Source organism: Phallusia mammillata, chromosome 1 (genome assembly GCF_965637545.1).
Source record: "Phallusia mammillata chromosome 1, kaPhaMamm4.hap1.1, whole genome shotgun sequence".
Lineage (NCBI taxonomy): Eukaryota > Metazoa > Chordata > Ascidiacea > Phlebobranchia > Ascidiidae > Phallusia > Phallusia mammillata.
The window spans coordinates 2,785,807-2,812,497 of NC_137252.1; the positions used below are offsets into that span (position 1 = coordinate 2,785,807).

The window sequence follows — 26,691 nt, forward strand, 5'->3', positions numbered from 1 at the left end:
ATGTTACAATAGCTCCACTGTAACAGTCCTATAGTTTTCGAACTAATTCCAAATTGTAAATCAGTGTTTAATTTCGCGTTTTTTAAATGGTTAAAAAAATACTTATTATAAAGCCTTTTCCGCCGAGAGATAACAATAATTCCATTGTAACAGTTTGATTGTTTATCACCAATTCGAGTTGTAGCAACGAGACAAGCGCGCGCTTATAGGCTGTGTATTTGCTGTACGGTTTTGGTGTTTGTCCGCGATAAACATTACATGAGGTATATTTCAAACTGGAGGTCAAATATGACATGCAACACTGTAACAACTTATTTTCTAGTTACTACAACCAGCAGATCGTGCAAAGTGAAACTTAACTTTCTTTTTATGATGCTTAGTCTGTTTGCTGGACGCCTGTTTAGCAACCTGTAATTTCCACGATTCTTTTGCACAAAGAACTAAAGTTTACCCAACGGTTTTGTTTTTAGAATGCTTAGACCCTTTAAGAAACTGTACAGCACTAATTTTCAGAATTATATTTTAAATTAGATAGTACTTAAAATTATCGTAAAAATTAATTATTTTAATCCGTTTAGATTTTAATAACGATTGGATCACTTGACTTTTAAAATTTTGCAAGTTGAGACCATTTTTGGCGCCAATTTGACAATGACTGTAAAGTTATGTAACAAATTTTTGAAAACCAAATAACAAATGGTTGCCGTTTTCGAGTGATGTCATGTGGTATATATAGTTGCTATTAACCGGATCATGAAATGCAGACAGGATATTGAATTCAAACCAGTTGATCATGTAGCTGGTTGTTCTGGTTTGGTTTATATAATAGCAAGATGAAACATAAAAAGTGTTGGATATGTTTTTAATCGATATACGCCAGGCCTATTTAAAACGGGATACAGAAACAAGAAATCTCCAGTGCATCGTTAATAAGGTCTGGCGTACCATCACGTATGTGTGTGTGTCGTGATCGCTGGTGTGCATAAAAACATATTCCATTAATAAATGCACGTTTATCAGCAGTATATGTTTTTGTTACGTATATTTCACAAAAATTAAATGATGTTAAACACAATGTAATCAAGAGTTAACGGTGTCAGGTACCTCGATCTTCGCTTTGTATGTTTTTCTGACACTGTTTTGTCGCAGAATCGCAAATCGCAAAACTCCTCACAGGTTTTCCAATATGTGTTAATATTTTTAGGTGGACCCTAACAACAAACAAAATCTCAATATCTACCAGCCGTATTTTGTTTACATGTGTACAATGCACTCAGAAATGTCGCTTTCGTTAAATCTCGTAATTCGTAAGATTTATGGTCCAATGTTTAGAGTGAGCTATGTGGAAAAAATCATATATTAAACCTCTGGTTCTGGTAAAGGAAGTAGAAAGCCATCTGAACATTTAATACAAATAAGGTGAAAATTTAATACGTACAGAAACATCATCAAATGTTTGATACGCCAGTCAAACTAAATGTGGGGTTTTAAGGTTTGTGGTTCCATGACACAGTTCCTATGTTGTTGACGCTCCATTCTAGTTTGTATGCATTAAAATACACTGCAGAAATATATTATAGACATAGCCTCGTATTACTTCTGGTTGATCCGATGCAAACCAGTTGCACTTCAAACAGACTATCTTCTTTTTTAACAATTACTAGAAAGGTGACATTTTCGCACATTGCCAAATTGTATGTTGTACATCTTGATGTTAATCTATTTTTACTGGTTTGGTGAAGCTGGCTAATTTTAGACTGCAAATTCCAATTACATCGAATTATGTGCTTCGTATATAGTTGGTACATATTCAAAGCTGTATCGAAACCAGTCATCTCATTGCAAAACCTCAAAAAATTTCTAAAAATCTGTAAAAAGGGCATTGTTTTCCATGGCATGTCTTGTACAGCTTATTTACTTGCGTGAATTCGGAAATCTTACATATAACTGGTCTGAGTATCAAGCAGAACTTTTGTTGGGGACTCTTCATTGTACGTAACCGATGCTATAAAAATTACGACCAGTAATTGAGTTTTGTTCGGTTTATTTTGTTTATAGGATTTATTTAACGATAAAACAACATAAACGTCGTTTCGATCATCAGCTTATTGACGCTCCATTCTATTCCTGTTCCAACTCCACTGTAAGCCATCGCAGCGAAATCACCGCAGTGATTTCACGTTGTTGTTATATCCAGTTGATCCAATGCAAGCGGTTTCAACATCAACAAAATCATTGCTGACTTTTACTCTAGGACACAGAGCATATGCCGATTTTGCGGTGCCGAAGCCTATCAAAGTTCTAAACTGCAAACATATTTATTACATCATTCAATTTAACACATACTGCAATTAGGTCGTGGTTAAAATGAATTTCAACAACCAAAGTTAAAACCAATAGTTTAACTTATTGTAATATAGTCCATAAAAACACTTTTACTTGAATGTATCCTGGCGTAAGATGAGGTTGAACATTTGGCCCAAAATGCTGAAGCACATCACCCACCGACCCTTCATCAAACACCACAGGTACTCTGGGACCGTTGTCATCAGGCCAAGAGTAAACACCAGATTCGACAGGAAACACTTTGTAGAGTGAATACAAGTTGCCCTTGTCTCCGAACGCATCGAGAAATCTGTTCTCAGTTCGATATCGAAGGTAGGAAGACTTTCTCCAATTATTCAGTGGCGTCTCGTTAGGAACCTTAAAATATTTCAACAGTTTATGTTTACATGGTTGGTGGTTTATTTATGCTTTTATGCCAACATCTAAAGTGAATGACCGAGCAAAGTAACAAATCCTACCTGCCAAATCATCAAATCTCCCGCGTCGATGTCGAAGTAACCTGGGTTTTTGTAATCGTCGCTGGTCGCCGACACCATATTACCGAAGGTGTTCATATTCGCCCAAGTGTTTTCACCCTTGGGTAAAAGTGGGGAGTTTCCCTGCTGGCTGGACCACCGGTCACCCTGGGTGCAGTATCCGTTCTCCTCGATGTTGTTCTCATGGATGCTGGCCACCAGCGTCCAACCTCCCATGTTAGTGATCATGTCGCAGTATGTGAGGTAAGGAATTCCGTTTGAATCGTGCAAAGTGTAGACGCCACTCATCGGTCGCTCGGTGGCGTTGTTGAGCAGTTCCAGACATGACGAATGTGCATTTTTTTTTAAATTAACATGCATTTACGTATATTCTTATAGTTAATATATTTTGTCTAAAAGTTTTTTTGTACATGTTAGATTTACACGAACTCTTTACCTATTAGATTTACATGATTATTTGCATCAAGCAAATGCGTATTCAAACAATCATATACCTGTTAATGGAAGATTTTCGGAGAGCACAGTCAATGTTATCAGGATAAATGGTAGAATATTTATGTTCAAAGGTGCTAACTAAACAATAATAATGTGTTTATAAATTTGTGAAAAAAGTCTGATTTGTTTAAGTTGAAAGTAAAAGTTGCTGTTCTAATCTGTCTACGCGATGCTGTAACTAATGCAAGAAACCAGGGCCAAATAAGTTAATGTCACAAAGATATTTTGCGATATTCTGCCACTATAATTTTCTTCTGCACTGCACTCTCTTGTATGAACCAAATATACCTTTCATTCAACACAGATGTCACATTTCCCAACATTGAACCTCTTTTCGCTATATACTAGCTGGTCCAAAGTTCTCGCTCTGACGCAAATATTGCTCACACTTGGATCTAATAATAGCGAGGAAATTCGATTGATGTAGAAGCAACGATGTGTACATGACCGCTCTCTGTTTATCCAATACTTTATATTAGTCCATACACCTGTTGCTTTGTCAGTATACGAAGTTGCTTTCATGGTCTTGTAACGTCATACAAGATAAACATTTGGTTTTATTTGGGTCCTTCCTGATCGACACATTAACGTGCCAAAAGTTGGAAAGAAATGTGTTGATTTGGAACAAAAGAATTGGTTTAAAGTCGGACAGTGCAAACAAAATACTATTAAAATATTTTTTGTACTTGGTCGCAGTTTTTTGACGAAAATGATTTTTGGCCTCTTTATGATCAATCCAACATGTCTTTCAGTATAAAAATCACAGGGACACAAACTTTAAAACAATTCCCAACAGTTTTTTTTTGCATTTTCCAATTTAACTACAACTTCCTTTTTGCACCTGGTTGACTGCAACGCACGCGGATTTACCTGCACAAGAATGTCGTAAAAATAAGCCATGGTAGCTTATAACATTACAAATATACTTGTTACTCAAATGTTAAGCGCATAGTTTACAAAATTAGGATGCGAAATCTAACTCATAAAGTAATGGGTATATATTATAATTTTATTTGTATTTAAAAAATACAGGTCAAATACATTCACTTAACCTGTGAACGATTTCTGTTCCGTTGACCTCGTTAATTGCATGGTTGTAGGACTTTGAGTAAAATAGGAAAGATTTCCATAATTTTCGATTGGCCACTGTGAGAATAAAAAAGAGTGTAAATGGTGAACAAACTTCCCTGAGAAATATATATTTATATATATTTTTTTAATCTGGTTTCGAAGCACAACCAAGTATTCGGGTTTCGTCAAAACAGGAAGACTTCCAGTCGAAAGATATCTTAGTGTACACGTTTGCATCTAATAATAGAAAGTAAATTCAATATTTGTTGAAACGATAAATGTGCACGTTGCCCTCCTGTGTTTACCCACACTTTATATGAGTCGATACACTTGATGCTTCATCATACACAAAGTTAAGAAGTTTAATGTAGCACGTTGTCAGTGGATAAACTGTATAATATAGACAAGTTATATCCATCTGACATGGCAAGTCAGATCTGTGTTTTGAAGTTGATTTACGCGAACTAGCTTTATTATACAATTTACCACTTGAGGGCGGTGTAGGTTGTTGAAGGCCAATTACCGTTTGACTTTTTAATAGGTGATCTACCTCATTATACCTTATAATCTTCAAAACAGACAGACCCTATATGTAATGAAAAGATACCAAGCATTGCTAGCAATGTGTGTTTCGAACCACATTTGAAACTACAAACACAACTTTTTCTAGTTTATTTGAGTTTTTGAGTAATTTGACAAATCATTATCTCGACACCAAAATTATGAAAGTATCAGTTAAAGCTTTCAATCATTTGATCAGTTGATTGTTCTCCATCAAAAAATGGCTGTTTTGGTACATTCTTAGCCTGTTTACATGGCCACTTTAAACGTGGCTAAAAAGGTGGCCTGGCCCTCTTCTTAGCCACCATGGCCAAATTTTCGCGAACGTGGCTTTTCAAGGTGGCTTTTTCGAAAAGACCGTAAAACGTGGCCTGTTTTTAGCCGCTTTTTAGGGCCGGTTTACATGGCCATATAAGCCATCCACTTCGGCCTACACAAGTTAGTTTAGCATTTGAGAAGTTAAGTACGGTTAGCAAGCAAATTATATATCATGGCTGATTGGAACCATCTTCTAGGTTTTTGGATATAAGCATAAAAATGCCTGGATCTAGTCATCATGCTGCAGTTTAAAAAAATCAAGGCTCTATAAAATGGCTGACCATATTTTGCCCAAGGTAATAGTTGTGCTGCTGTTTTGTGGTCAAAAATGTTTACAAATTGTGTTTTTGTTGTAGGGGGACATTATGATTGATGGTGTAAAAGTACCATTGATGATTGCTGGAGATGCAGCCTATCCTCTTTTGCCATGGCTTATTAAACCATATACTGGGTCTAGTATATCACCAGAACAAATTTCCTTTAACTGTTACCATAGCAGTTCAAGAATAGTGGTTGAAAATGCTTTCGGCCGCTTAAATGCAAGATGGAGAATTCTTCAAAAGCGAATTGCTATGCCTGTTGCAGATGCACCTATGCTGCTGCATTCTCCACAACATTTGTGAAAATCAGCAAACTCCTGATCCTCCAGATTTTGTTGAAATACAACCATCCCCAGTGCAAGGTGGTTTATACTTGGGTGAAAGGAGTGTTGTAAGAGAAACTATTTGCCAATTTCTTGCAAGTAAATTTCCTCTTAGAACAAGTAGTCGCTTTTGAACATGTTTTTATTATGTGTGTTCTATTCGTTTCTAATAAAAAAAAATTTAACAGCACCAGAACATTGAGGCAGTTTATAACAGTGAACATGACATGTTGAAAAAAAAGAAAAGGTCGAATGGAACGTGGAATGTAAAAAAGAACAAGACACTGTCAGTACTTAATTTTTCTTAAGTGCATCAATAAATTTTTCATTTTCCCTCAATAGTTTCATTTAGTTTTTCGTTTTCTTCTTTTATCAGAGCTCTGTCCTTTTCCCCTTCTTCAATTAAAATCTTGCACATTTTTTCACACTTCTCTCCTTCTTCTTTAGCTGCAAATGAGAAAATAATTAATGAAATGCTAAAAATTCGTTTAAATGTTAGAGTAAATGGAGAAAAACTGCAGTACCTTTCTGTTTATGTCTTCTTTTGGTTCGACCTGACTGACCTACATATTAACACATTATTATTAAACTGTCACCATTTACAAATAATCTTTTCTGACAGATATATACCTGATATTCCCACCACTTCACTTTCACCTGGCACACTGTGTGTTGCCTCTTGTGTCTGTACATCTGCATTAAGAACATTTTTTTCTAAACTATCTTGTTATCTAAGTGTATTGAAGTATAAATATGATCAAAGAGATTTGTTAAGGAGATATTCAGCAAAAAAAAAATCAAGTCAATTACCTATTGATTCCAAAATATAAAATGTTTCCTCTTCAACTAAACTTCTTCCACTAGAAGGTCCTGCTTCCTCTTCCGCTGGTGGTTCAGCAATATTTATGTTTTCTTCAGTCAAATCAGGTTGGTGTGGAGATGGTGCTGGTGTCACCTCAGCGTCTGGGGAAATTGGAATTGACTCTATTCCCCCAGATCCACATGCCTAACATAAACAATATAACTATATTCTATACCAGCCCCAAGCCTTTCGCAAATGTTTTTATGAAACCAATTTTTAACATACATGTTAACAAATGTTTTAATACATTAGGGCAATTGTGTTTAACAAAATGCTGAAACAGGTATTATCTTCATTTTTGAAATCCACACAACTTACAACACTTCTTGGTCTTGATGCTAAAATTCTGTTTATGATATCAAAGTAAGGCCATGATAATGCCTTACTGGATGCAGCACCTGATTTGCTAAGACCACCACTTAAGTCATGATATGTTTCTTTCATTTTCTTCCATTTGTTTTTTATCTGGGTTCTAAACAGCAGTACAGAGATATCATGATAAAAATTTAGGTTGTCCTACTGGATTTGTATGCTTACTTTGAAAAGTTGTAGCCTTGTAATGTCATTTCATTAACTATTCCATCAAACAAAACATTTTTTCTGACGTTCTTGGAATCCATTCGCTGCACCAATTTTTTTTCTTCAATGCAAAAAATTAGGTCCTTTGTCGCTTTTTCTGTCCATTTTGCTCTAAAATCCTAAGAATACTAATGTTGTAATATAATCTAAAACAAAAACCATTACTAAAAAGTAACTTATTTTGGAAACTAATTTTATTCATGTCTACTCTAAACATGCTTATAAAGTAATATGAAATAATTTCAGGCACATCATAGCTTTTCTGTCAGTTACAGATAGTAGAAACTGAATTTATAACAAACTTTCAGCTAACCAGTAGTCTAGTACACAGGTTTAGTTTATTTCCTGTTTGGCACATAAATGAAACCTGCCTGTCTGAAATATGCGTCTGCCTCCCTTAAACTGCCGAATTAATGGCTGTTATCTGTCCACCCCAGCAGTTTTACGACTCCAGAACCAGGAAACAGAGGCAAACACAGCTGTTGACACATGTACCAGCCGACGCACTCCCGCAAAAAGCCCTTTTTCGAAAAAGCCCTTTTCGATTAGACCACCTCGCGAGGAGGTCCGGAAAAAAGCCACCTTTTTAGCGAAAATTCGGCCACAATGGCTAAAAAGAGGGCCTGGCCACCTTTTTAGCCACACGAAAGCGGCCGAAAATTAGCCACTTTTTCCGGCCGGCCCTGTTTGAAAAGGCCACTTTTGAAATGTCCATGTAAACAGGCTATCTGCGACAATTCTCTTTGAATCGTGCAAAGTGTAGACGCCACTCATCGGTCGCGCGGTGGCGTTGTTGAGTAATTCGAGACATGACGAATGTTTGTCTGTTAGACACAAGTAAATCTATCAGAGTCAGCTCCTTTGTCCGCAGGTTAAGTTTTTGTTAGCTAATCGAAATCGAAATTTACGTAATGCAACGAAGTACCTGCAAATATAACTTTTCCATTAAGCACAGCCAATGTCAGCAAAAAACTACAACGTTATTCATTTTTTTGATTGCAAATATTTCGTTTTTAGAAAATTGCAAAATGAGAACGTTTGAGTGAGAACATTTTGTTGAAGCATTGCAATTTTCATTGAAAGCCATTTTCTCAAAAATTAAAGTTACCTAAAACATTTGATTTGTCATGAACTCAACGCTGAAATGTAGCATTCATACTCCAATTATATACACTATTGCAACGCAGACTAGAGTTGCCATACGTCAGGATTTTCCCTGACATGTCAGAAATTTAGTGTTTGAATCTGCGTCAGAAAAAAATGTCAAAATGTACTTAAAAGTCAGGAATTTAAGAAAAAGATATGGATATACTATCAAATTAATGCACCTACGGAGAAAATTTCTAGTAGTTAGCTACAACCGCGTCTATACCATGAAACCTAAAGAGGTAAACTGGGAGCGCGCAGGTTAACGCACAAGGTCACTGTTTCGTTTTGTAGAGAGTGTGTGAGCGTAACAATGCCTGTCTGTTACTATAGTTGTCCAACAATAAGCGTTAACCCTTATGCGCAAATAAAATCCGCGTCTCAAGAAAACACAGCGTTCGATTCTACGAGCGGACGTGGGAAATTTCTTTTTTTTAACTGTGTACGTAATATGCAAGAAATTGACTAACAAAAAAGTCGAATGTCGTGATAGATATAAAAACGTTTTTACAGTGGCATTTTATTTTTAATGTAAAAAGGTCTCTGCGGAGTTTTTTTCTTTTGTGAAAATTTAAAATTGGTTTGAATGGTTTTTAGAATGGTAAAGGTTGGCCACCCATGTAATATGTGCTTATTGTTTCAAAAATAGTGAGAGTAGTGAGCTTAGCCTAGTAGACTTAACTAAACAGAAGCCTCAGCAGAAAGTTAATTAACATAGATCAGAGTATCATTTCTAACGTTTTCTCGTGTCCATGTGACTTTCGAATATTCTAAATTTATTCCACAATAGAAGTATTTGGATCGCAAAAAAGGTTAACCCAGCGGTTCTCAAACTGGGGTCCGCGGTCCTTTAGAATTCCGTGAGGCAGATTTGCGGAAACCGCAAAAAAGTGGAAGTAATTCTGTATTCTAATTTGGCGTCAGTTGTGCAACTGAATAAGTTTAAATCAAAGTAAAAGTGAGAACTGACCGCCTCCATTGCCAAACAATAGGCTTTATTGCATGCAACTAACAATTGTTCGCACAAATGTAATGTTTTTGTCTTGTCTGTAATGTTAGACCTGGATCATTGTTATGCAGAATTTTCCATGTCTAGCTAAAATCCTGCAATCGACTTTCATTTTGTAAAATACAGATTCAGGCTTACGGACCGCGAGCTCTCGAAATAATAGCAAAGAGACCGTTTAGAGAAAATAACGAAAAAGTTTGACAACCACTGGGTCCAGTCTGCAGAGTATGGCAGTTCCCGACGAGATCTCGCGCGTGCAGGACCAACATGTCCCGCGTGCGCGCGTGCAGGACCTCCAAAACCGCGTGCAACAACAACAAGCCCGCGTGCAAATCCACTTTTACCGCGTGCAAACGATAAATTAACTCCTTGCAAAGTAGTAACGAAACAAGCATAACTAAACCCTTCTGGGCCAAATCCCTTCAATAAAATTTCCTTTTCTAGCAAAAATTACCCATTGCGTATTTTCACACTTACTTGTGCACAATTTAAGGTATGTTGTGAGTAGGCTACCGTATTTACTCGCATGCCCCGATTGTCAGTCGCATTTGTAACACTAATATATTGCTACATAAAACAACTATGTGTCAACAAATTGCGCTCGATTGTAAGCCGCACAAACGGCAGGGTAAAACACTTGATGCGCACAATCAAATCAACACGGTATGGTGTTTGTCATTTTTAAAACGCTTATTCAGAACAAAAAAATGTTCATGTGCCAATGGCTTGTGTACTGCCCTAGAATGGATTTTTTAATGACTGTGCTGATGAAGACATCTCCTATCGGAAAAGTGCAAGGTTTCAATAACTGCTCTGATAACGAAAACAACTCCCGCTGCACCGAAGTGACAAAAACGCCGAAGAAGCTTCACAGTAGGTGGTTGCATTGGTCTGTAAAGTCCCAACATAGTCATTGCTGGCTTCTAGAGTTTATTAACGTCAGATGCAGCCATTGTGTCTAAAATATAGCCGTTGTTTAAATGACAAAGCTCAATTTTCTGCAAACAATGCAACCTCGCGGTAACCCTGCCTCGCGATAACCCTGCCTCGCGAAAGAGACACGCGGAATCCGTGCACAAAAATGACGCATTGTATGACCCCAAAAAGTTTATAGTACAAAACGACCATATTAAAGCGGTCGAAGCGATAAAGGCAATACAAACACCACGATTCGAAGAAACGGACACGGAAGATGTCGCATCTTCTTCCATGTCAATTACAGAAGGAGCTGACAGTAATGTATCTCAGACGGCAAATACGACTGAGTCGGTGACAACTGTCACCGGGTCTGTCAAAAGGAAGGTAATTGAATGGAAGATGCGACAACCTAACGATTGCTTGACTGATTTAATTGGCTTATGTGATGCTTTGCAAAATCGACTAGACGCACGCATGACGAAATGCGTGCCGGCAGCAGCTGACATTTTGGCCGATTGTCTGTACTTGCCCGACATTTTGCGTTTGGTTACTGGAAATGTTCATCAGTTCACCACGGGGGAAAGGGCCAGACTGGAAAACCATGGAAATGATAGCTTTGCCAAGTTTTTCAAGTTCGTGTTCTCTCTGAATCACGTGAAGGTTTTATGCGGGACAAGTCCGTCTCTCAATTTACATCCTGTTTACGCTCAAAGAGTTTTAAGTGTATTTAAGCAAATTATTTTTCGAGTTGTTTGGGAAAACTTTGCTCAATGTAGAAACGAATGGTTTGATTTAGAAGTGGGTGGCATTGGGTCATCAAAACTGCTTCGATTCGAAGTTTCTTGTTCAGAAATGGATTTGGAAGATAGCTACAAATTTACATTTGAAGATGGTATCTGTCTTGCAGCTCTAAATGAACTTGCTGTTTACCAAAGCATTTATATAAACGAGGAACTGTTTACAGCTGCCGGTAAAGAGTTTTGCATTGCTCTCGATGTCGCCTTGGCAATGGGTGGGTCCGAGGCAGTCGCCCTACTTACCGTGAATATAACAACCTGTCTGTTGATGCTTGCGCATTCCGTTACTACAGCAGTTTTTCATTCACTGTTTTCTGTTTAAACATTGGCGTGCAAAAAAAAAGTTCCGCGTGCAGTAACGAAAAAATGGCGTGCAAAATTTTTTTTGAAAAAACAACTCGCCCGTGCAGCTGCCATACTCTGCAGATTGGCACTGGGTTACCGCAACTAAGATAAATTTTGTCAGGGATTGTGTATCATAAAATATGGCAACCCTACCGCAGATGGTATATTTTCGACAAACCGATTACTTCATAGATCATTTTGTGGGAAAGTTGCCATCTGCGTTGCGTTGTAATGGATCTCATGATTGGTTAGACTATAGGGGTGTGTGATGAAGTTCAGTAGAGCATGGATGTGACATGTTAACGTTAGCTAATGGCGAATAAAAGATTTGCATGTAACAGTTTTGCAAATGCGAAGCACCGACTTGAATTTCTAAACAACCTAAAGAAGAGTGCAATCTCAGTTCTTGATTTTCATTTAAAACATAATTTATGCTGTTCATGCTGGTTTAAACCGGTTTAGTTGTGTCACGAAGTGATTTTAGCATAAAGTGTTTGTAAAAAATTGTGAACACATCAAAAGCAGATTCACAACCATGTTTTTCTGTTGCAGTGTTTTAATATAAAACCAACCATCAGTCTAAATATAAAGGACAGTTGCCATCTGCGTTGAATTGAAATAGATCTCATGATTGGTTTGAATACGGGGGTGTGTAACGGGTGTGGTAAAGTTCAGTAGAGCATGGATGTGACATGTTAACGCTATGTAATTGTGGTTAGTTTATATTTAGACTGATGGATGGTTTTACATCAAAACATTGTAACAGAAAATAATAGTTGTAAATCTGCTTTGAATGTGTTTGAAATTTTTACAAAAACTTTATTCAAAAATCTCTTTGTGACACAACGAAACCGGTCTAGACTAGTTTGAATAGCTTAAAATAGTTTTTTAATGAAAATCAAGAAATTGATATTATGTTCTTTGGGTTGTTTAGAAATTCGATTCCATGCTCTGGGTTCGCGAAAATGTGAAATATGTTAGCAAACTGCGTCCTTGTTGTCAAAACACCCACCAAAATCCAACCTGATCCGACCTGGTTGCATAGATAATGTTTGACAACCAACAATCTTTCCCATACCTATTGGATCATATACAGTACTGTACACCAAATATTTTATTTAACAGTACATTTATCGAAGCTTGATCATAACACCACTTCAACTGAACAACATTAAGTAACGTCCAGACATATTGTTTATGAAAACAAGTCGTGCTACTATGACTTATTCCACTTTGTGTATTGACAAACCAACGAGATTACTGAGAATTAGGAAAGTTTGGGTAAATGGGGCCCCACATACACAACAAACGTTATAACAGTTGTCGAAAATATTTGCTAAAACCAAATACAGATGTGCACAATAATTGCGTAATGAGCCATAAAGTAGTCAGTTCGTGAAAGTAAACACATGTTGAGTTCTTGGGAAAGTTTCCATCTGCGTTGTGTTGAAATCGATCTCATGATTGGCTTGAAATATAGGGGTGTATAATGGGCGTGGTAAAGTTCAGTTGAGCTACAACAGAAAAACATAATTGTGGATCTTTTTAATTTGTTTGAACTTTTGCAAAAAAATCTTCAAAAATCATTTCATTACCCAACTAAACCGGTTTAAACTAGTTTGAACAGCATAAACAATATTTTTAAATTCGATTCAATGCTTTGAATTTTCGAAACTGAAAAATATGTTAGCAAAATGCGTCCTTGTTGTCGAAACATCCACCAATATACGACCTGGTTGCTTAGAATGTTTGACCACCAACAATCTCTCCCGTTTCCATTGGATTATTTGAAGTACACAAAGCTTTTTTAGTCAACAGTAAATATTTCGAATCTCGATTATAACACTTATCGGCTGAACAACATTAAATAGCGTCCAGACGTATTGTTTATACAAACAAGTCGTGCTACATTGAACTATTCCACTTTACGTATTGACAAAACAACTAGCAACGTTTGGATAAATAGGGCCCCACATACACACCAAACATTATAACAGTTGTCGAAAATATTTGCTGACACTAAGTTCCCATGTGCACAGTAATTGCGTGATGGGCTATAATGTAGTCAATTTGTGAAAGTAACGCATGTTGAGATGGGTCTCATGTTTGGTTAAAATACAGGGGTGTGTAATGGGTGTTTTCACCCGCAAGCCTAATGCTTCAGCAGGTTAAACTTATATGCAAATATTTTATCAGCCATTAGCTAACGTTATCACGTCGCTTCCATGCTGTACGGAACATTACCACACCCATTACACACCCCTATATTTAAACCAATCATGTGATCCATTTCAACACAACGCAGATGGCAACTTTACCTAGAACTTAACATGTGTTATAATTCAATGGATACGGGAGAGAATGTTGATGGTCAAATATTATCTGAAAAACCAGGTCGGATCTTGGTAGGTATTTTCAAAACAAGGACGCATTTTGCTAACACATTTCACAGTTTCGCAACTGCTAAGCATCGGATCGATTTTCCAAACAACCCAAACAATGAAATCCCAATTCTTGAAAAAAAATGTTTACATTCCAAAAATAACTAATGCTGTTCAAACTAGTTTAAACCGGTTTAGTTGTGTCCAGAGTGATTTTTACATCAAGTATTTGCAAAAAATCTCAAACCCATTGAAAGCAGATTTACAATCAAGTTTTTCTGTTACAGTGTCTCTATATAAAACCAACCATGAGTCCAAATATAAAAGTAACCACAATTAGCTAACGTTACCATGTCACCCTCATGATCTACTGAATTTTGCCACACCCATTACACACCCTTATATTCCAAACCAATCACGAGCTACATTCACGCAGGTGGCAACTTTCCGTAAAATGATCTATGAAGTAATCGGTTTGTGTGAAATATGCCATCTGCGTTGCCACAGTGTATATAATCCATGCCTCAAAAAAATGGTATCTCACATACAGTTTTCCTAATTTTGCTATTTTCTAGAAAAGAAATGGTTGCAATCACAAAAATGAATTACATTGTAGTTTTTCTGCTGACATTGGCTGTGCTCCATGGAAAAGTTATATTTGCAGGTACTTCGTATATTTTTATTCTTTCGAATTTTCATGCATTGCATCAATGCCGATACCATTAGCGGAACCAGACTAAACCTGCGAACAAAGAAACTGACTCATTTTTTATGTCTAACAGACAAACATTCGTCATGTCTGGAATTACTCAACAGCTCTACCGAGCGACCGATGAGTGGCGTCTACACTTTGCACGATTCAAACGGAATTCCTTACATCGCATACTGCGACATGATCACTAACATGGGAGGTTGGACGCTGATCGCTAGCATTCATGAAAACAACATTAGGGAACGTGAGAACAGCAACGGATACTGCACCCAGGGCGACCGGTGGTCCAGCCAGCAGGGAAACTCCCCAATTTTACCGAAGGGTGAAAACACTTGGGCGAATATGAACACCTTCGGTAACGTGGTGTCGGCGACCAGCGACGATTACAAAAATCCAGGTTACTTCGACATCGACGCCGGAGATTTGATGATTTGGCAGGTGGGATTTGTTTGTTTCTATTAGTGATGTACCAAGTATTCTGTTCATCAAATTCATTCGCCTGAATCGGCTGTTTTTTTACACATTCAGTTTTGGCCAAATAGTTTGTCACCATTTGGCCAAAATCGAAACGTTAGGATCGCAAGACCTTAACTTATGTCTTTTATGCCTTACAAGGTTCTACGTTGATGAAACACTAATGTTTGACTGGTAGTAAAATATTCGTTTGCTTAGCCAAACCGGTCTGACGACGGTGCATCACAGCCTTCTACTTCTTTAGCTTATAGTGTTTTGCTTGTAAAGTAGGTGTTTAATGAAGTACAACGCAGTAAACAATTCAAACAACATGTTGTTTATGGTGCAAACAACGAAATGGATTAACCGAACTTAGGTGGGTGCAAAAGTCACACAATGACTTTGCGTTTTGTTGTTTCAATAACTCTGCTTTATATTTTGATTGTTAAAAGTAGATTTTGTTGCAAAATTGCTAGGTTCCAAACGAGACACCACTACAGGATTGGAGAACGTCTTCCTACCTTCGATATCGAACTGAGAACAGATTTCTCGACGCGTACGGAGACAAGGGCAACTTGTATTCGCTCTACAAAGCGTTTCCTGTCGAATCTGGTATATACTCTTGGCCGGACGACATCGGTCCTAGTGAACCTGTGGTGTTTGATGAAGGGTCGGTGGGTGATGTGCTTCAGCATTTTGGGCCAACTGCTCAACCGTATCTTACACCGGGATATATTCAAGTAAATATTTCCTCAAACGTTGTTGTAAAGCAAATTTGCAGCTGTTCAATTTCCGGTTTGTTGAAATTCGCCACTTCAGTCATTTCTTAACCTCATGATTGTTTCAACTAAAAGTATTTTGTCGTGTTGCTAAAACTGATTTGTTTGTAGTTTAGAAACCTCTATGGGTACGATAAGGACGTAAAAGCGGCATACGCTCTATGTCCCGGAGTGAAAGTCAGCAACGATTTCACTAACGCCCAAACGGCTTGCATCGGATCAACCGGATACAACGCCTTTATAGGCCACTGTGGTGATTTTGCTGGAATGGCTGTTAGTGGATATGGTGCGGGAAAAGGATATAGTGTCGATAAGCTGATGATTGAATCGACCTTTATGTTGTTTTACCGTTAAGGTCATTCGTGTAAAGCAAATAAATAAACAAACTTCATGGTGATCTGTGAAGCTTTAAAACGGCAGAAGAAACCTTTAGGGTTCAATACAGACTTTTTAGCGGAATTTAAATTAACCTCGTATGCTTGTTTCTTGTTTCTGTCCTACTGAATCTGTATCCAAATTCCTTCATACATTTTCTAAATTGTTTATTCCTAATGGTTTTGACTGCATAAATCAAAATCGTTTAAATGTAAAATAATGATAATGAGTCTGCTGTCTTTTCAAGGAACATGATCAGTGATGATCATTGATCACTAAAAACTTAAACAACATCTACTAAAAAAACCAAAGTTTATCTAAAGGACTTAACAAAATTCCTTCCGACCAACTTTTCACAAAGACATTATCGTCACCATCTGTATGTGTTAAGCCACATATCTTTGAAAACCAACATTGTTATGTCACAAAATGACTAATACATGGATAAGATTGTTGGAGAAAAATTCTCTTCTCGTGTTACTTGTGCATTGTTAAAGAAACATTGTTAGGCCCAAGAGAGACATACACTACCAACATAAATTTGTACATGGAGGCTTAAAATCTAAAAAAAACCATAAAGTTGAGTTACGAACAAAAAAACGCTACCAAAAATAATATTAGAGAAATCACCGTAATAAGAACAAAAAACATTTTCACAACGAGCAGGACCGTGACAAAAAAAACATGATTATTATTTTACCCACAAACCTAATGCTTTACGCAACTATTTGGGAACGTGTGGTTTTATTATCGGAATTTTAATTTAAATGTTGATACGCGTATAGGGTGGCTTTTGTTCAACAAAGTTTTGACATTTATTGTACAATATATTGTTTTAAACTACAAGTTGATTTTTGGTTGGCATTTTTATGTATTTGATTCTATGCTTGCATGTTCACTTATATCGAAAGTTTTATGATTAAAAAAGATTTATCTACGTTATGCATCTCACCAATAGACCAGACAGGTTGTTAAAGATTAAAACGTGACAAAAAGTTCAGTAGGCAATTTCCGTTACATGTATTTTATAAAAACTGCATCTTTTCCACTAACTAAACACCAAGTATTCTATAAAATACAGCCACTATTACTCACATGTGGATTTAATTATAGCAAGTACATTTAACAACTGTCAAAAACATTTCGATGGATATAGGCATACCCAATGTTTACCAACATTTGTAGTTATTTTTTTTTCTGTTACAGTGTTTGGTGTTTACTCTTGGCCTGATGGACCCAGTGAACCTGTGGTGTTTGATAAAGGGTCGGTAGGTAATGTGCTTCATCATTTTGCTCCAAGTGTTCAACCTCATCTTACACCAGGATTTATTCAGGTTAACGTGTTTTTGTGGCCTATATTAGCATAAATTACACTATTTGTTGTAACTTTGGTTGTTGAAATTTATTTTAATCACGACCAAATTCCTTTATGTAATAAATTGAAGTATGTAATAAATTTGTTTGCAGTTTAGGACTTTGATAGGCATCGGCACCGCAAAATCGGCGTATGCTTAATGTCCTGGAGTAAAAGTTAGCAATGATTTTGTTGATGTTGAAACCGCTTGCATAGGATCAACCGGATTCAACCACAACGTGAAACACTGTGGTGATTTCGCTGCGATGGCTTACAGTGGAGTTGGAACGGGAAACGAGTGGAGCGTCGATAAGCTGATGATTGAAACGACCTTTATGCTGTTTTACCGTTAAAGAAGTTCCATCCAAAAAAATATAATCTAAACAAAACTCAATTACTGGTCGTAATTTTTATAGCACCAGCTCCGCACGATAAAGAGTCCCCAAGAAAGTTCTGCTTGATACTCAAACAAGTTATATGTAAGATTTCCGAATTCACGCAAGCAACTAAGCTTTGATAGACATTGCGTGGAAAACAACGCCCTTTTTGTACAAATTTTTAGAAACTTGTCTGGCTTTGCAAGGAGATGGTACAGCTTTTTTATTGGATATAGTTTTGATTTTGTAGAACTAATATACGCAGCAAATCATTCGACGTAATTAGAACCAGCCACACGATACGAGTAAAATAGATTAACAATCAAGATATAGAACATACAAACTGGTATTATACGAAAAAATCACCATTCTAGTAATTGTTTAAAATTGAAGATAGGCTGTTTAAAAAGCAACTGGTTTGGTAAGTTAACCGAACTAAGACGTCGTGAACTTCTAAATATCACAGTAAACACAACTTTGCTTACTTAGGTTGTTTGAGAAGTTTTAAATGCGGCTCATAAACCTGATTTGTTTGTGTAACTACACCAGGAACCGTTGTATGATTTGTTCTGTGTTGCACCAACCGCAACCAACACTCAGTTTACTGACGTCAAGAATTGTAATCATGATGTTATGTTAGCCATAGTTATGCAAACCTGTCTTTAAATTTTGATTTACTGTGTCAGGTTAAGAGAAAAGTCAAAGGTCCATCCGTTACAGCAAAACAACAGCGTTTGCCCGAGCGTATTGACACAGGTTGCAAAATAGGGGGGTTGATTTCGTTGGGAGCAAAAGCACCCCCTACATGCAGCTAAAAATGGGGGTTTTAAAAAATATGCGCTATACAACTTATTGTTAACAAACAAACTAATAATTTAAACTAATATGAGTAATCAAACTTACTGCCGAAAACAACTTTAAAATAAATTAAATCCTTGTTCGGTTTTGCAACAATGTGTACCCCTGAAACTACTTTGGCTTGGCCCCTAGATTTCAAACAATACATAAAACACCGGTCCGCCCAAAACCTGCACCATCACTAACCAAATGTACGGGCAGAGGAGTGGTCAAGTATGATTTTAATGTCAAGTTTAGGTTTGAATGATGCAATAACTGAATTCGAATCAAATCTACAGAAATTGCATGTTTGTTGTTTAGTAAACTGCAGCCATAAAAATGCATAATGTTGTTGTTTTTCTGCTAACATTGACTGTGCTCTCTGAAAGGAATTTATTTACAGGTATGCAGGTCATACCTTCAAACATAACTAACATATCTTATTTGTAAATTTGGGTTATTTTTTGCATTATGTATGCATATGAAAACGTTGTTTTGTGCATTCGGATGTCACTAAACGTATGGCAAATCACAAACTCTAAACAAACTCTAAAGCAATATTGTTATTAAACAGATTTTTTTTCACGGGTTTCGAAGCCAGGACACTCCCGGGGACGAATCCCGATCAAGTTTTTTTTTTAAATATCTGTATGTGGGTCAGGCGCGCCAGACCATTCGGCCAAGTTCCTGCCCAAGTTATTAAACAGATGCACATTCGTCATGTCTTGATCTGCTCAACAACGCCACCGCGCGACCTATGAGTGGCACTTTGCACGATTCAAGCGGAATTCCTTACCTTGCATACTGCGACATGATCACTAACATGTGAGGTTGGACGCTGATCGCCAGCATCCATGAGAAAAACATCGAGGAGAACGGATACGACGATTACAAAAATCCAGGTTACTTCGACATCGACGCCGGAGATTTAATGATTTGGCAGACTGGATTTGTTACTTTGTTTGGTCATTGACATTAGGTTATTGGCAGACTAACATAAATGAACCACCAACCACGTGAATATGAACCGCTTCCTAACTTTTAGTCTTGTAGCCAAATTTGTTTGCAATTTTAAGTCAACGTTTTCTTCGTACTTTAAAAGGTTATTAACAAGACACCACTGAATAATTGGAGAAAGTCTTCATACCTTCAAAAGTGTTTGCGATTCAAAATAGTAATACAAAATGTTTTTAGCAAAATAACGTGCATCTATGACCAAATGATGTTGCAAGTTTATGCTGTGAAATAGTTCTATGCAGAGTTCAGGGTCCAAATCCAATATTTTTTCATCAGAAAGAACGGTGGAAACGGGGACCAAGTAAGGTTTACCGGGAAATAACAACGCAAATGTGGCCAAATGTGATTCAGGCTGTAAGTCATACAGTTTTATTTAAAATTCAGCCCTAACCCAGGGAACACAGGCCCAACTTTTGTGTTTCAGAACAATCTTTATAGAATCATGAGATGAAGGTTAACTTATATCTTGATATACAGTCATGAAATAACGTATATCTTGCTAAACCTGAAACTTGCAATAAGAATCTTTGTGTAAGGAGTTTAAAGTGAAGCATAAAATCAACAAGTCCCAGAAAGTTTGTTTATTTGCTTCACACGAATGACTTTAACGGTAAAACAACATAAAGGTAGTTTCAATCATCAGCTTGTCGACGCTCAAGCCTACACCAGTTCCAACTCCATTGGCAGCCATCGAAGCAAAATCACCACATTGGCCTAAAACTGCATTGTATCCGGTTGATCCGATACAAGCCGCCGGAGCGTCAAGGAAATCGTTGCTGACTTTTACTCCAGGACACAGAGCGTACGCCGCATTTATGTCCTTGTTGAAGCCATAGAAGTGCCTAAACTACAAACAAACCTTTTACATTTGCAGTTTACCATTTATATATAAGCCATTGCTGCGAGGCATAAAATCAAGTTTGTAGGGGTCTTCTGGAAAATGTAATTGCCATTTATATGTTATACACTTGGTTAACAACAATCATAAAGATAAGAAATTTCTGAAATGGGGAATTTTGTCAAACAGGCAATTTTACAGCAGCTAATTTTAACTAAAGGTTTGTTAGGAGAATATTTACTTGAATGTATCCGGGCGTGAGATAAGGTTGAGAATTTGGTCCAAAATGGTGAAGCACATCACCCACCGACCCTTTATCAAACACCACAGGTACACTGGGACCGTTGTCATCCGGCCAAGAGTAAACACCAGATTCGACAGGAAACACTTTGTAGAGTGAATACAAGTTGCCCTTGTCTCCGAACGAGTCGAGAAATCTGTTCTCAGTTCGATATCGCAGGTAGGCAGACTTTCTCCAATTATTCAGTGGCGTTTCGTTAGGAACCTTGAAAATACAAAGGAGAAATTGTTTTCATTTTTCAACAGTTCGTATTCACATTGTTGGTGGTTCATTTCTGCTTTTCTGTCAACAACTTAGGTGAATGACCAAGCAAAGTAACATATACCACCTGCCAAATCATCAAATCTCCGGCGTCGATGTCGAAGTAACCTGGGTTTTTGTAATCGTCGCTGGTCGCCGACACCACGTTACCGAAAGTGTTCATATTCGCCCAAGTGTTTTCACCCCTGGGTAAAAGTGGGGAGTTTTCCTGCTGGCTGGACCACCGGTCTCCCTGGGTGCAATGTCCATTCGCCTCGATGTTGTTCTCATGGATGCTGGCAATCAGCGTCCAGCCTCCCCTGTTAATTATCATGTCGCAGTATGTCAAGTAAGGAATTCCATTTGAATCGTGCAAAGTGTAGACGCCACTCATCGGTTGCTTGGTGGCGTTGTTGAGCAGTTCCAGACATGACGAATGTGCATCTGTTCAACCAAACGAATTGAGTTGCTTTTGATTTTCAAATGTACCAAATAACGTAGCCACATTAATTGTTCATTTGTGAAATTAATACAAACAGTTTTTGATTTTCAATTTCGGTTTGCAAAGGAACTTATGATGCCTTATGTTTACACATTTGACCTGTATTTCCAGCTCGAGTAAATTATAAGAACAAACCGGTTATTGCGGCTAAACAACACATACTGTATTACCGGTACATAGATTTCTTACAGAGAGGACAATCAATGTTAGAAGAAGTACGACAACTTTTTGCATTTCAATACAACCTACAAACTAAAGGACAAAAATACATTTTTGATTGTTTGTTTCAAGTTACACCACTGCACATTTTTTATCAACATCTTCATCACTTCGTACTACATACGCGGGCACCAATTATTGTACAATACTTTTATTTTTCTAGTTCCTCCACTTAGTTTTTCTTGCATTCTAAGCTTCTAGAAGGCTGTTTCTTATTTAAACTACATATATATATATATATATATATGCCAATCGTTGGTATGAGAAAAACTGGCTTAACATAACTTAGCAAAGGGGCAGTAAGTTTTCATGCCTTGTGTGGGAAAACGACCGGCTTATTTGTACACCTCTCTGTAGTCTTTGTATTCAAAGTCAACTTGGCTGGAAAACAATACTAACGTTTGTCTGTGACACTTTACAGACACAGCAGGTGAACAGAAGGGTCTTTAATAAGGACTTGTAAATACCCACTTCTTAATCAAACATTGTTTAATTAAAAGTTGTGCTGTTCAAATTCAACAAACATTGATTCCGTACGCACCAAAAGTCCTCACAGGTTTTCTTGTAACAATCCAATATTTTCGAAAATATTTGTTTTCACAATTTTAAGTGACCCTGACAACTAGCAAAATATCACGATCTTGTCATCAGCAATGTTTTATGTGTATGTGTATAATGCACTCAGAAATGTCACTATTGTCAAATTTCGTAATTCACAAGATTTGTGGTCCAATGTTTAGAGTAAGCAATGTGGTCAATTAAATATTGCACCTATTGTTCCAGTAAAGGAAACAGAAAGACATCTGAACATTCTTTACAGGAAAGGCGATAATTAAATAAGTACAGAAACATCCTCCAATTTATTGAAAAGCGAACCAAACTAATGTGAGGCTTTTTAAAAGTTTTTGGTTCCATGACATTAATCTCAACGATTTAACAACATGGGGGTTGTTTTCATCTGTTACTGATTGACTCTCCATTCTGGTTTGTACGAAAACAAGGCAATACCGAAATATAAACGTATTGACAGGGCTCGGAATTATTTCCAATTGAACCGATGCAAGCCGTTTAAGGGCAACTAAAAACAACTTTTGCTCCATGACACAAGACAGAAATCGTGTTACGAATCCAAACTGCAATACAAAAATAACTTGGTGTTCAAAAATCAAAACATTCAAAGGTGAATTGTTCTACCAACAAAACAAACACCAAATTATATTGGATTTGATCCTTGACGTCATTAAACTGAGTGTTGGTTGCGGTTGGTGAAACACAAAACAAATCACTAAGCGGTATTTGGTGTAGTTACTCAAACAATTCAGGTTTATGAGCCGCATTTAAAACTTCTTAAACAACCTAAGAAAGCATAGTTGCGTGTACTGCGATGTTCACACATTTACGATGGTCTCTGTCCGACTGACAACAAAGAAACATAACTGATGATCAATGAAATTTAGTGTAAAAAAACATTAAATCTGTCGCTATGTTTTATTTGTTTTATCAAAACAAATGCATTTCGCTATAAACTGCATCATCAGTGTCTAAAAACAAAATGGAAAGCGGGATAAAAGCAAAAAATACAAACAACACACAAACCCGACCAACCACAAAAAGCCTTTCTTCTGTCTTACAGGACTGCAAATGCAGACCGGCAGGTGTGGCGCTGATAAAAACCACGTTAAAGGGCAAGGAAAAGATAGGGGGTGACCGCGCGACCTTTCTTCAGCACTACCACAATAAACATTTCCGACTTTTCCAAAAAAAGTTAGGTATTGCACAATGTTATAATGTGGTTTTTGTAGAGGAACCTCGGACTGAAAAATTTGACGTTTGTGAAAACAAATGGCTAATTTTAACGGGCGCCACAATAAATGTTCAAGCGATGGTCCTTCCGGCAGTTCGTTGACTGCAATCGCTTTGTTGTTACAATCGTGTTTGTTTTTTTCGTTTTGCGCCCTTATTTTTTCCTCGCCTTTTTTCGTGGTTTTTATCAGCGCCATACCTGCCGGTCTAGCGAAATGCATTTGTTTTGATAAAACAAATAAAATATAGCGACAGATTTAGTGGTTGTTTACACTGAATTTTCTTCATATGATTTTAATGACCCTGAATCGTCGCGGTCGTTTTACTTGAAAGGAGATTTCAATATTAAGAAATAGATTACTACATAACTGATGATATTATTAAACATGTGCTTTACAACATGATATTATATAACTATAAAGTTGTTTGTTTTAATGATGAAATTGTTGCATGGTTTGTTGCCAAGTTTTCACAGCCGTAGAGTAATATTTATGCTTTCCGTACATACAATTTACGTCCAAAGTTATGTATAGTGGATTATTAATATCCAAACGCTGAATTTTTATGTCTTTTATCAACAGCGTGAAAGCGAAACAATGCACCCTCCAGCAAACCTGATAAAATTATAATCACACAACTTAATTTTGACTATTCAGTGAGTTTTAGTTGGTTTATTGTTTAGAATTATTTAACGATAAAACAACATAAACGTCGTTTCGATCATCAGCTTATCGACGCTCCATCCTATTCCTGTTCCAACTCCACTGATAGCCATCGCAGCGAAATCACCACAGTGTTTCACGTTGATGTTGTGTCCAGTTGATCCAATGCAAGCGGTTTCACAAGTTGCGAAATTGTTACTAATTTTCACTCCGGTACAAAGAGCGAATGCTCCTCCCTCATTCCCTCGCAAAGCTCTAAACTACAAACAAAATGAATAAAGATTAAAGTTTTACTCCGTTATTAGATTTTAAAAGATAACGAGTCAGCCAATAGATGTCAAGTAATATTTAAATAACCATACCCATTATAGCGATGAAATTGATCATGTATTTACCTGAATGTATCCTGGTGTAAGATAAGGTTGAGCATTGGGTCCAAAATGCTGCAGCACATCACCCACCGATCCTTCATCAAACACCACAGGTACACTGGGACCGTTGTCGTCAGGCCGAGAGTAAACACCAGATTCGACAGGAAACACTTTGTAGAGTGAATACAAGTTGCCTTTGTCTCCGAACTTGTCAAAAAGTCTGTTCTCAGTTCGATATCGAAGGTAGGAAGACTTTCTCCAATCCTTCAGTGGCGTCTCGTTAGGAACCTACATTGATTTTACATTTTTAAATCAAAATACCCTCAACAACATGACCCAGCAGTTTTTAAATTTGCACGTTATGTTGGCTATATAGTTTTCGAATTTTAAGTGCTTCATATCTAAGGTTTTTTTTAACAGCAAACGACAACAAAATCACTGCTTTATGATAAAGTAACAAATCCCACCTGCCAAATCATCAAATCTCCGGCGTCGATATCGAAGTAACCTGGGTTTTTGTAATCGTCGCTGGTCGCCGACACCACGTTACCAAAGGTGTTCATATTCGCCCAAGTGTTTTCACCCTTGGGTAAAAGTGGCGAGTTTCCCTGCTGGCTGGACCACCGGTCACCCTGGGTGCAGTATCCGTTCTCCTCGATGTTGTTTTCATGGATGCTGGCGATCAGTGTCCAACCTCCCTTGTTAGTGATCATGTCGCAGTATGCGATGTAAGGAATTCCGCTTGAATCGTGCAAAGTGTAGACGCCACTCATCGGTCGCTCGGTGGCGTTGTTGAGCAGCTCCAGACATGACGAATGTGCATCTGTTGACAAAAAGGAACATGCATTTACATATATTCTTATTTATAATATTTTTTGTCTAAAAGTTTTTTTGTACTTGTTAGATTTACACGTACTCTGTACCTGTTAGATTAACTTGATTATTTGCATCAAGCAAATGCGGTATTCAAACAATCATATACCTGTGAATGGAACTTTTCCACAGAGCACAGTCAATGTAAGCAGGATAAATGGTAGAATATTCATGTTCAATTGCGCGAACTAAACAATAATAATGTGTTTACAACTTTGTAAAAAAGGTCTGATTTGCTTAAGTTGAAGGTAAAAGTTGCTGTTCTAATCTGTCTACGCGATGCTGTCACTAACACAAGAAACATACTTAGAAAGCAGGGACAAAACCATTCCTCTTGCAACCTGTAAGTAAGGTAATGTCACAAATATATTTTGAGCTATTCTGTCACAATAAATTTCTACTGAGCTGTACCACGCTCTTTTGTTTAAACCACTTACTTATAACTTTCATGTAATACAGATGTTATCTTTCCTAACATGAACTTCTTCTCGCTTGAATATACTAGTTAGAAGAAAGTTCTCGCTATGACGCAACTATTGCTAACACTTGCACCTAATAATAGCGAAGGCATTCGAGGAGTGTAGAAGCAACGATGTGTACACGGTCGCTCTCTATTTATTCAACACTTTATATAAGTCTATACACATGTTGTTTTGTTAGTATACGAAGTTGCTTTAATGGTTTGCAACGTCATACGAGATAAACATTTGGTTTTATGTAGGTCCTACCTTTTCGACACATTTATGTGCCGGAAGTTGGAAAGAAATGGATGGATTTGGGACAAAAGAATTATTTTAAACTTTGGCAGTGCAAACAATAAACTATTAAAATATTTTCTTTGTACTTGGTTGGAGTTTTTTGATGAAAATGTTTTTTGGCCTCTTTATGACCACTCCAAGATGTTTTTCAGTATAATAATCACAAGTTGACGTTGAAGGTTGAAGGTTGAAGGACACAAACTTTGAAACAATTCCCAACAGTTTTTTTGCATTCTCCAATTTAACTACAACTCTCTTTTTGCACCCTGGTTG

At 37.2% G+C, this 26,691-nt stretch overlaps 1 protein-coding gene, 1 long non-coding RNA gene and 2 pseudogenes across 2 annotated transcripts; all 4 read right to left on the reverse strand.

Moving 5' to 3' along the window:
• Positions 1–2,162: 2,162 nt before the first annotated feature.
• LOC145210233 (intelectin-1a pseudogene) lies at positions 2,163–3,065 on the reverse strand (annotated as a pseudogene).
• Positions 3,066–6,409: 3,344 nt separating this feature from the next.
• Positions 6,410–6,984, reverse strand: LOC145209287 (uncharacterized). The gene is made up of 3 exons (XR_013855055.1): positions 6,721–6,984; positions 6,541–6,603; positions 6,410–6,473 (listed from the first exon to the last, which is right to left on the reverse strand). It is a non-coding gene; the product is annotated as an uncharacterized LOC145209287 (long non-coding RNA).
• A 13,471-nt stretch (positions 6,985–20,455) lies between these two features.
• LOC145210552 (intelectin-1-like) lies at positions 20,456–21,966 on the reverse strand. The gene is made up of 4 exons (XM_080079995.1): positions 21,903–21,966; positions 21,319–21,674; positions 20,931–21,194; positions 20,456–20,698 (listed from the first exon to the last, which is right to left on the reverse strand). Exons 1-4 carry the CDS (start codon positions 21,964–21,966, stop codon positions 20,456–20,458), a joined length of 927 nt encoding a protein of 308 aa, XP_079936121.1.
• Positions 21,967–24,442: 2,476 nt separating this feature from the next.
• Positions 24,443–25,551, reverse strand: LOC145210713 (intelectin-1 pseudogene; annotated as a pseudogene).
• Between the last annotated feature and the right edge of the window lie 1,140 nt (positions 25,552–26,691).